At 43.2% G+C, this 12558-nt stretch overlaps 1 protein-coding gene across 7 annotated transcripts in view; it reads right to left on the minus strand.

Annotated features, from left to right (window-relative positions):
• The window catches only part of fancc (FA complementation group C), a 183359-nt gene that overhangs the window by 27237 nt on the left and 143564 nt on the right, over positions 1 to 12558 (minus strand). For all 7 annotated transcript variants that reach the window (XM_072281638.1, XM_072281635.1, XM_072281639.1 and 4 more), the window contains exons 10-11: positions 1732 to 1831; positions 627 to 696 (exon numbers count right to left, since the gene is read on the minus strand). In XM_072281638.1, coding sequence (XP_072137739.1) covers positions 627 to 696; positions 1732 to 1831 — 170 coding nt within the window. The remainder of the gene's footprint in view (positions 1 to 626; positions 697 to 1731; positions 1832 to 12558) is intronic.

Genomic DNA, 12558 nt, shown 5'->3' on the forward strand with positions numbered 1-12558 from the left:
TTGAATACAATAACTTTTACATCTAATGGGAGAAATGTTCCAACTCTGATTATAATATGTAGCTTAACCAAAAAAAACAGAATAAATAAATTCAAAGGAGAGCGAGTTATAGGAAGAGGAATGAACGTAATGCATATTTTGTCTTTACTATATCTGTGGTGACCTTGCAAGTAAATTGAAAGCAATGGAATGAAAATTGAGTGAGTTCTATAATGGGCTGGCACCTGCCTTTTGTAAACTACTATCAGGAGCTGAAGATAAAAAATACCTTCCCCATCAGGTTCAATTTTCAAGTCAATTGTTTCTTGTGAGGTTGTATTTTACAGTTCATCCACCATATGTTGATCAGGTAAAACAAGATCATATGTCTACTGTAATAAATTTTTAATCAGAAATTATAGAAAAAGGATGCTGTAACATACATGATTTGGAAAAAGGAAGTTTTCTGGGTCATAACAATAATTGCCCACTGATTAATTGTCAATTGAATTTATCCTTTTCAAAAGGATGCTAGAATTGATAAAATATTTTTAGTTTATCAAACCAGAGTATATAGAATGAAATAATATTGGTATGATTTCAAAACAAAAAGAGCTATTTGTTTTTAAATTGCAAACAAAAGTTACCTGATGGATCTGTCAGTAGTGCTACCACAAGGGATTGCTGATTATGTGGAAAGTAGAGTTTCAGTGGCATCTTAACGATGTGGATGTGGGAAGAAAATGAGAAAGACACATTGAAAAGAACTGCATGTTTACTGAGTGAGTCTCTACATGACGATAAAGATGATAAATGCACAATAATTATTTCTCATTAGTTATTTAAAATTTTGATGGGGAAATAACAAAACAAATGGCCTAGCATACAAGTAACCTGATTGTTAAGGTTTTTTTTTATCCTGAAGCTCTACAATTTACATTCAAAGAAATGCAAACTGCAGGAACTTTACACTGCAAAAATCATTTTTAGATTTAACACATGAACACATCGGTATATATTTTCTAAAAATCTTATTAACTGATAATAATAAAAAATCAGAACTAAAAGACCATCAGCCAGAATTGTAAGTATTATAACTAACTTGATCAATAAATGGAATCAATGAAAAATAATGTTGCTGGAATAATGTCAAAATCCAACTAGTTCATTAATGTTCATCAGAGAGGAAAGTGAATCAATATCGTACCATCCAATGCAGTTGATTATAAACATTCCTAAAAAGTGACCTAGCAATTGCACAAAAGTACTTAACTTTACTGTCAGAATACAGTAAATTAGGGTAGCAGCTTACAACCACTATTTATAACTGAAATGGATGGGCAATAAAAAATAATTTTCTAAAAAGTCACCATTTTCTTAATTAAAATATCAAAGTTAATGGCCTGACATTAAATCATACCGGACCAGAAAGAGGCCAGACACAATTTGCGTCAACTCCTAGCAGATTTTAAGCCACAATAGAAATGTAACTATTGGCATATTTGAAGCCAAAAAGAAATAACTGGAAGAAGTATATCTTTTTTCATTCCAGTGGCCTTCACTGGAACCATGTGATACTTAGACTTGACTACGCTGCACCTTTAGTTAAATAACCTGTTGTAACTCAATATATAAATAATGACTTCTGTACCAGACACCATGATCTTAAATTTACAAGACCTGTCAATAACTCAATGAAATGTTTTCAACAGTAAAAAGGCCTTTTCATTTAGTCACTTAAAAACAACTAACCTGAGTCTGCACCTGCGGCAGAACTTGAATAAAGCATCGAGTAAATGCTTGTATAATGGTTATAATTTTTGGATGTCCATCAGTCTCCAATAGAATGGCCCTTACGATTTAAAGAGACAAAAATCATACAATTAACACACATTAATGCCTGTCATCCAGATGTTAACAGTGTATTCATGCAAGACAATAAACCTGTTTATATCCAAAGCTAATGGGTCGTAATTCATAGAAATGCAGGAATAATAATATGTGATTGTAAACAGTACAGCTGCCTGTTCTTTAAATTCAGGTGGTTGCATGAAGAGACAAGGAATTTTCTCAATGTCTGCCTTTTAGACCCAATGTGAAAAATAGGTCACAGACAGTTCATGTGGTATCAGTTTTAAAATACCATTGAGAATAGCTTACACTGGTACATTTCAAATCTAAATCAATATGCACTTGCCAAAGTCAGTGTATCAATATACATTTATCTGATCAATTTAACTAATTGTAAATTACTTTCTATGATAAATAATTCTTGTGTGTAAACAGTAAACAGCTGTGCAAATGGAGACTAGTATTATTCTTATTAAACCATGCTGTTCCAAGTACGTGCTGGCTAAGCATAATCTAGAGTTTAGAGTTATACTGACATCTGTTCCATTTTTATCTTGATAATTTGGCTGTAATTCTATTGATACAGACATGAAAATACACAATATGAAAAATGGTAGACTTTTAAAGGTAATGAAAGCAAGGCGGCTAGGCCAGACAACATCCCAGGCCGAGTGCTTGGGGAGTGTGCACACCAGCTCCCTAACATCTTCATGGACATCTTCAATACTTCACTCGTCCAGGTTACCGAACTCACATACTTCAAATCCGCCACCATCCTCCCTGTACTGAGGAGCTCTACCCCTTCAGAGTTAAATGACTGCCACCCGGTGGCACTAACGCCAATCATCATGAAATGCTTTATCAGTTAATAATGGCACAGATCAAAAACTCCATTCTTGCCACACTGAAAACTCATCAATATGCTTACTGACAGAACTGCTCTACAACAGATGCCATAGCATCTGTCATGCACCTGGCCCTGACACACCTAGAAAGCAAGGACACTTACGTCAGAATGCTGTTTCTGGATTTCAGTTGGGCTTTCAACACTATTGTCCCACAGATCATGCTGAACAAGCTCCTACCCCTTGGTCTAAATACACCACTGTCAATTGGGCATTGGACGTCAGATAGTCAGGATGCACAACTTCTCCTCACTCCTCATCGTCCTCAAATAGGGTGTCCATCAGAGCTACGTGCTGAGCCCATTGCTGTACAATCTGTTCACACATTACTCTCTAAGTAATCCCATTGTCAAGTATGCCAAATTCATTACAGTGGTGGGGCTCATCACCAACAACAATGTGAGAGCCTACAAGGAGAAGGTGAAGAGCTCGAAGGCCTGGTGCTCGGCAAGTAACCTCATTCTCAATGCCAACAAGACAAAGGAGAAGGTCATCAGCTCCAGGAGAACTCGCACCACTCACACATCTCTTTACTCAATAAATCCAATAACCATTATAGAATCAATGAAAGACTGCACCAACCGGGCAGCTAACCATTGCGCAAAAAGAAAAAAATGGGCAATATTAAATAAATAAGCAAGCAATAAATATTGAGAACATGAGATGAAAAGTCCTTGAAAGTGAGTCCACAGGTTAGGAGAACAGTTCAGTGATGGGGCAAGTGAAGTTAAACCCTCTGGTTCAAGAGCTGATGGTTGAGGGGTAATAACTGTTCCTAAACCTTGTAATGTGAGTCCTGAGGCTCCTGTACCTTCTTCCTGATGGCAGCAGCGAAAAGAGAGCATGAACTGGGTGGTGGTCCTTGATGATGGATGTGCTTTCCTGCAACAACGTTCTGTGTAGATGCGCTCAATAGGAGGGAAGGCTTTACTTATGATGAACTGAGTTGTATCCACCACTTTTTGTAGGATTTTCCATTCAAGGGCATTGGTGTTTCTATACCAGGCTGTGATTCAACCAGTCCAAATACTCTCCACCACACACCTATATAAGTTTGACAAAGCTTTAGACGTCATGCTGAATCTTTGCAAACCTCTCGGGAAGTAGTGCCCCTGCCCTGTTTTCTTCATAATCGCACTTATGTGCTGTGCCCAGGACAGGTTCTTTGGAATGACACCACCAAGGAATCTAAAGTTGCCGACATTCTCCACCTGTGATTCCCCAATGAGGAATGGCTAATGGACATTTGGTGATACAGCAGTGGAAACGGTGAGTAGTTTCAAACTCCATGGAATGTACATCTCGCCCAACCTCTCATAGTCCCAGAACATGTCCTACCCAATCAGGAAAGGTCACCAATGCTGCTGCTTTCTGATGAGACTGAAGAAAGGTGGACTATAGACATCTAATCTCACAACCTTCCACAGTTGCATAGTAGAGAGCATCCTAACATGCTGCATTACTGCATGGCATGGAAACTGCACTGTGATGATCACGAAGGCTCCTAATCCATCATGGTCACTATCAAATCAAGACATATATACAGAAAGGTGCCGGAAAAAGGCCAGTAACATCAGGAAGGATCCTACCCACCCTGCTCATGGAGGAGGCTACGTAGCATCCACACCAGGACCACCAGACTCAAAAACAGTTAATTTCTCAGGCAGTAAGGCTGATCAACACCTCTATCCTGTAACCCTCCCACACCACTACTGCTTTCCACGGTGATCGCTCCCTACGCGACTCCTTTGCCCACTTGTCTCTCCCCACTGATCTCCTTCCTGGCACTTATCCTTGCAGGTGGAAAAAGTGCTTCACCTGCCCCTACACCTTCTCGCTCACTACCATTCAGGGCCCCAAACAGTCCTTCCAGGTGAGACAACACTTCACCTGTGAGTCTGTTGGGGTCATCTACTGTGGCTGGTGCTCCTGGTGTGTCCTCCTGTGCATCAGTGAGACCCAACGTAGATTGGGAGACTGCTTTGCTGATCACCTATCCTCTGTCTGCCAGAAAAAGCAGGATCTCCCAGTGGCCATCCATTGTAATTCCACTTCTCAATCCCATTCCATTATGTCTATCCATGGCCTCCTTTATTGTTGTGATGAGGCCACACTCAGGTTGGAGGAACAACCCTTATATTCCATCTGGGTAGCCTCCAACCTGATGGCATGAACATTGATTTCTTGAAATTCCAGTAATGACACCCCCCCCCCCACTTCACCATTCCCCATCCCCTTTTCCCTCTCTCACCTATCTCATTGCCTGCCTATCACCCCCCTCTGGTGCTTCTACCCCTTTCCATAGCCTTCTGTCCTCTCCTATTGAATTCCCCCTTCTTCAGCCTTGTATCTCTTTCATCAATCAACTTCCCAGCGCTTTACTTCACCCCCCCCTCCCTCCCGGTTTCACCTCTCAACCTCTCACCTTGTGCTTGTCCCTCCATTCCCCCACTTTTTAATGCTACTCCTCATCTTTTTTTCTCCAGCCCAGCTGAAGGATCTTGCCCTGAAACGTCGATTGTACACTTTTCCATAGATGCTGCCTGGCCTGCTGGTGTGTGTGTGTGTGTGTGTGTGAGAGAGACCACCACTACAATATAATTTCCTGTCAGAATCACCTTATATTAGTTTCTATATAATCACCTGTGAACTTGACGTCAGTGGTGGGTAAATTGATGGAAAGTATTCTTAGAGATGGTATATATAATTTTCTGGATAGACAGGGTCCAATTAGGAACAGTCAACATGGATTTGTGCGTGGAAGGTCATGTCTGACAATTCTTATTGAATTTTTTGATGAGGTTACTAAGAAAGTTGGCGAGGGTAAAGCGGTGGATGTTGTCTATATGGACTTCAGTAAGGCCTTTGACAAGGTTCCACACGGAAGGGTAATTAGGAAGGTTCAATCGTTACGCATTAATATGGAAGTAGTAAAATGGATTCAGCAGTGGCTGGATGGGAGACGCCAGAGAGTAGTGGTGGATAACTGTGTCAGATTGGAGGACGATGTGTAGCAGTGTGCCTCAGGGATCTGTACTGGGTCCAATGTTGTTTGTAATATATATTAATGATCTGGATGATGGGGTGGTAAATTGCATTAGTAAGTATGCAGATGATACTAAGATAGGTGGTGTTGTGGATGATGAGGTAGGTTTTCAAAACTTGCAGAGAGATTTAGGACAGTTAGAAGAGTGGGCTGAAAGATGGCAGATGGAGTTTAATGCTGATAAGTGTGAGGTGCTACATTTTGGTAGAACTAATCAAAATAGGACATACATGGTAAATGGTAGGGCATTAAAGAATGCTGTAGAACAGAGGGATCTAGGAGTAATGGTGCATAGTTCCCTGAAGATGGAATCTCATGTGGATAGGGTGGTGAAGAAAGCTTTTTGGCTTGCTGGCCTTTATTAATCAGAGCATTGAGTATAGGAGTTGGGATGTAATGTTGAATTTGTATAAGGCATTGGTAAGGCCAAATCTGGAGTATTGTGTACAGTTCTGGTCACCAAATTATAGGAAAGATGTCAATAAAATTGAGAGAGTACAGAGGAGGTTTACTAAAATGTTGCCTGGGTTTCATCTCCTGAGTTACAGCGAAAGGTTGAACAAGTTAGGTCTTTATTCTTTGGAGCGTAGAAGGTTGAGGGGGGACTTGATAGAGGTGTTTATTATTATGAGGGGGATAGATAGAGTTGATGTGGTTAGACTTTTTCCATTGAGAGTGGGGAAGATTCAAACAAGAGGACATGGGTTGGGAATTAGAGGACAAACGTTTAGGGGTAACATGAGGGGGAACTTTACTCAGAGTGGTAGCTGTGTGGAATGAGCTTCCAGCTGAAGTGGTTGAGGCAGGTTCTATGTTGTCGTTTAAAGTTAAATTGGATAGATATATGGACAGGAAGGGAATGGAGGGTTATAGGCTGAGTGCAGGTCGGTGGGACTAGTATAGGGTAGAGTTCAGCATGGACTAGAAGGGCCGAGATGGCCTGTTTCTGTGCTGTAATTGTTATATGGTTATATATACAGACACTCCTTTGCCTTGCATCATATTAGGGACATACAATCAATCTACGCATATATACTTATGTTTTTTTTATTATGATGTTCTTTATCTTACTGTGTTTTTTTGTGCTGCATTGGATCCAGACTAGCAATTATTTTGTTCTCCTTTACACACGTGTACCAGAAATGACATTAAACAACCTTGTTCTTGATCTTAAAGAGGTAACAATAACATTTTTTAATACACTTCTAATACATGAGGAACAGCAAACAATTGTTCTCAAATTGATATTCAATTTTTATAATACATAGAAAAAATGTTAAATAAATTGAAGCTGATTAATAAAGAAATATGTGATTCAAAACAGAACTAATATTTTCAGCAAATGACCATAAGACTTAGGAGCAGAATTAGGCCATTTGGCCCATCAAGCCCATTCCACTATTCAACCATAGATGATTTATCTTCCCTCTCAACCCCAAACTCCTGCCTTCTCTCTGTAAATTTGATTCCTTACGAGGACCAAAACTGCTAACAATACTTCAAGTATGGTCGGACCAATGCTTTTTAAAGTTTCAGCATTACATCCTTGCTTTTATTTCCAATCTTCTTGAAATGAATGCTAAGTTTGCATTAGCTTTTCTTACTACTGATTTAACCTGCAAGTTAACATTTAGGAAATTCTTTGGTAGGACTGAAAATGACTTTATACCTCTGATTTCCAAATATACTACCTGTTGGAAAAATAGTCTATGCCTTTATTTCCTCTACAAAAGCACATTACCACACATTTCCCTACACTATAATCCATCTGCCATTTCCTTATCCATTCTCCTCATCTGTCAAGTCCTTTTGCAGACTTTCTGCTTCTTCAACACTGCCTGCCCCTCCACCTATGTTTGTATCATCTGCAAACATGGTCAGATTCCCATCAATTCTGTAATCCAGATCATTAACATATAACCTAAAAAGTAGTGGACCCAACGCTGATTCCTGCACAATGCCACTAGTCACCAGTAGCCAACTAAAAATGGTCCCTTTTATTTCCATCAAAGTTGCTGGTGAACGCAGCAGGCAAGGCAGCATCTCTAGGAAGAGGTACAGTTGACGTTTCAGGCCGAGACCCTTCGTCAGGACTAACTGAAAGGAGAGCTAGTAAGAGATTTGAAAGTGGGAGGGGGAGGGGGAGATCCAAAATGATAGGAGAAGACAGGAGGGGAGGGATGGAGCCAAGAGCTGGACAGGTGATTGGCAAAAGGGATATTTGAGGGTCATGGGACAGGAGGCCCAGGGAGAAGGAAAAGGGGGAGGGGGGAAAAACCCAGAGGATGGGCAAGGGGTATAATTAGAGGGACAGAGGGAGAAAAAGGAGGGAGAGAGAAAGAATGTGTGTATATAAATAAATAACGGATGGGTCCTTCCGAGCCTACTTCTTCGGCAAGGACTGTTCCACCCCCACCGATGACCCCTTCTCCCGTCTTCAACCCTCCTCCTCTTCATGGACAGCCCACACTGGTCTTCTGCCTGCTCTGGATCTCCTTATTGCTAACTGCCGACGGGACATCAACCGTCTCGACTTCACCGCACCTTGTTCCCATTCCAACCTCACTCCTTACGAACGCTGTCCTCTCCACTCCCTCCGCACTAATCCTAACCTTACTATTAAACCCGCCGATAAGGGGGGTGCTGTTGTAGTCTGGCGTACTGACCTCTACCTTGCCGAGGCACAGCAACAACTCGCGGATACCTCCTCTTATTTATCCCTCGATCGTGACCCCACTAAGGAGCACCAGGCCATTGTCTCCCACACCATCACCGACTTTATCCGCTCGGGGGATCTCCCATCCACTGCTCCCAACCTTATAGTTCCCACACCTCGCACTTCCCATTTCTACCTCCTACCCAAGATCCCCAAACCTGCCTGTCCTGGCAGACCTATTGTCTCAGCTTGCTCCTGCCCCACCGAACTCGTTTCTGCATACCTCGACACCTTTTTATCCCCCCCTTGTTCAATCCCTTCCTACCTATGTTCGTGACACTTCTCACGCTCTGAAACTTTTCGATGATTTTAAGTTCCCTGGCCCCCACCGCTTTATTTTCACCATGGATGTCCAGTCCCTATATACTTCCATCCCCCATCAGGAAGGTCTCAAAGCTCCCTGCTTCTTTTTGGATTCCAGACCTAATCAGTTCCCCTCTAACACCACTCTGCTCCGTCTAGCGGAATTAGTCCTTACTCTTAATAATTTCTCCTTTGGCTCCTCCCACTTCCTCCAAACTAAAGGTGTAGCTATGGGCACCCGTTTGGGTCCTAGCTATGCCTGTCTTTTTGTTGGCTTTGTGGAACGATCTACGTTCCAAACCTATTCTGGTATCTGTCCCCCACTTTTCCTTCGCTACATTGACAACTGCATTGGCGCTGCTTCCTGCACGCATGCTGAGCTCGTTGACTTCATTAACTTTGCCTCCAACTTTCACCCTGCCCTCAAGTTTACCTGGTCTATTTCCGACACCTCCCTCCCCTATCTAGATCTTTCTGTCTCTGTCTCTGGAGACAGCTTATCTACTGATGTCTACTATAAGCCTACTGACTCTCATAGCTATCTGGACTATTCCTCTTCTCACCTTGTCTCTTGCAAAAACGCCATCCCCTTCTCGCAATTCCTCCATCTCCGCCACATCTGCTCTCAGGATGAGGCTTTTCATTCCAGGACGAGGGAGATGTCCTCCTTTTTTAAAGAAACGGGCTTCCCTTCCTCCACCATCAACTCTGCTCCCAAACGCATCTCCCCTATTTCACGCACATCTGCTCTCACTCCATCCTCCCGCCACCCCACTAGGAATAGGGTTCCCCTGGTCCTCACCTACCACCCCACCAGCCTCCGGGTCCAACATATAATTCTCCGTAACTTCCGCCACCTCTAACGGGATCCCACCACCAAGCACACCCTTCCCTCCCCCCCTTTCTGCTTTCTGCAGGAATAGCTCCCTACGCAACTCCCTTGTCCATTCGTCCCCCACATCCCTTCCCACCAATCTCCCTCCCTGCCCTTATCTTTGTAAGTGGAACAAGTGCTACACATGCCTTTTCACTTCCTCCCTCACCACCATTCAGGGCCCAAGACAGACCTTCCACGTGAGGCGACACTTCACCTGTGAGTCGGCTGGGGTGATATACTGTGTCTGGTGCTCCCAGTGCGGCCTTCTATATATTGGCGAGACCCGACGCAGACTGGGAGACCGTTTCACTGAACACCTACGCTCTGTCCGCCAGAGAAAGCAGGATCTCCCAGTAGCCACACATTTTAATTCCACGTCCCATTCCCATTCTGATATGTCCATCCATGGCCTCCTCTACTGTAAAGATGAAGCCACACTCAGGTTAGAGGAACAACACCTTATATTCCATCTGGGTAGCCTCCAACCTGATGGCATGAACAGTGACTTCTCTAACTTCCGTTAATGCCCCTCCTCATTTTCTTACCCCCATCCCTTATTTATTTTATTATCTCCCCCCTTTCTTTCTCTCTCTTTTTTCTCCCTCTGTCCCTCTCACTATATCTTCCTCTGATGCTCCCCTCCCCCTTTCTTTCTCCCTTCTCCAGCCTTGTATCCCTTTTTCCAATCAACTTTCTAGCTCTTGGCTCCATCCCTCCCCCTCCTGTCTTCTATCAATTCCGATCTCCCCCTCCCCCTCTCAAATCTCTTACTAGCTCTTCTTTCAGTTAGTTCTGATGAAGGGTCTCGGCCCGAAACGTCGACTGTACCTCTTCCTAGAGATGCTGTCTGGCCTGCTGCGTTCCACCAGCATTGTGCGTGTGTTGCTTGAATTTCCAGCATCTGCAAATTTCCTCGTGACCAGTATCATTCCCCAGCTTTTCCTATGCTACATCAAGGACTGCATTGGGCTGCTTCCTGTACCCGTGCTGAGCTTGTCGACTTCATCAACTTTGCCTCCAACTTCCACCCTGCCCTCAAATTTACCTGGTCCATTTCCAACACCTCCCTCCCCTTCCTCGATCTCTCTGTCTCTATCTTTGGAAATAGCTTATCTGCTGGTAACTTTTACAAACCCACCGATTCTCACAGCTACCTGAACTGTACCTCTTCCCACCCTGTCATTTGTAAAATTGCCAAATCTCTTCTCTTAGCTCCTCCATCTTTACCGCATCTGCTCTCAGGAGTTCCTCAGCATTTTATGTGCTTAAATGCAGATGTGTCAACTCAATCATTCTCTTCATCTTCATATTTCCCACCTCGGTGTTTTGATACAATGCTTTCAATGATTGCATTCTGAAAATCTTCATTTCCATTATTACATTCAAGATGGTTGTCGATACCTTCAAATTGCTCTCAGTATTCCAGAACTAATGTGATGTCCTCCTTCTTCAAAGAAAGGGGCTTTCCTTCTTCCACAATCAATGCTTCTCTCACCTCTATCTCTTCCATTTCGTGCAGGTCTGCACTCACCCCATCCTCCCACCTCCCCACCATAGATAGGGTTCCTCTTGTCCTCCAGCAGCCTCGTGTCCAGCACATAATTCTCTGTAACTTCTGCCGTCTCCAATGGGATCTCACCACCAAGCACATCTTCACCAACACCCCCGCCCACTTTCTGCTTTCTGCAGGGATTGCTCCCCATGCAACTCCCTTGTCCATTCATCCCTCCTCTCTGATCTCCCTCCTGGTACTTATCCTTGCAAGCAGAACAAGTGCCATACTTGCCCATACAGCTCCTTCCTCACTACCATTCAGGGCCCCACACAGTCCTTCCAGGTGAGGCAACACTTTATTTATGTGGCTGTTGGCATCATATACTGTATCCAGTGCTTCCTGTATGGCCTTCTGTAAATCGGTGAGACCCATCATAAATTGAGAGACCATTTCGCCAAGCACTTACGCTCCGTCCGCCAGAAAAAGCAGGATCTCCTAGTGGCCACTGATTTCAATTCTACTTCCCATTCCCTTTCTGACATGTTAGTTCACGGTGTGCTCTACTGCTGTGATGATTCTACACTCAGGTTGGAGGAACAACACCCTATATTCCATCTGCGTAGTCTCCAACCTGATGGCATGAACATCAATTTCTCAAACTTCTGGTAATTGCCTCCCTCTTTCACCATTCCCGTTTCCCTCTCTCACCTCATGTCTTTACCTGCCCATCACCCCCACTCTGCTGCTCTTTCCCCTTTCATTTCTTCCACGGTCTTCTATCCTCTCCTATCAGATTCCCCTTCTCCAGCCCTTTACCTCTTTCACCTATCAGCTTCCCAGCTCTTCACTTCACCCCTCCCCCTCTCCTGGTTTCATCTACTACCTACCACCTTGTACTTCTTCCTCCCCTCCCTCCACGTTCTTGCTGTAACTTCTCATCTTTTTTTCCAGTCTTAATGGAGGGTTCGGCCCGAAACGTTGATTGTTTACTCTTTTTCATAGATGCTGCCTGTTCTGCGGAGTTCCTCAGCATTTTATGTGCTTAAATGCAGATGTGTCAACTCAATCATTCTCTTCATCTTCATATTTCCCACCTCGGTGTTTTGATACAATGCTTTCAATGATTGCATTCTGAAAATCTTCATTTCCATTATTACATTCAAGATGGTTGTCGATACCTTCAAATTCTTCATAGTTCCTAACTAGCTTCTCTCCCGGCCATTTCTGGCATCTCCAAGATTCCTGCTTAAGAAGACTAAGTTGACTCTGGCCTATTTATATGCCTCCAAGTACCACAAAATCTCATCCTTAATAATGGACTCCAACATCTTCCCAACCACTGAAATATTAAGATATTTCAATAAAAGATGTTAGTAGCAGAGGAGA

This window comes from Mobula birostris, chromosome 17, assembly GCF_030028105.1.
Source record: "Mobula birostris isolate sMobBir1 chromosome 17, sMobBir1.hap1, whole genome shotgun sequence".
Taxonomy (NCBI): Eukaryota; Metazoa; Chordata; class Chondrichthyes; order Myliobatiformes; family Myliobatidae; genus Mobula; species Mobula birostris.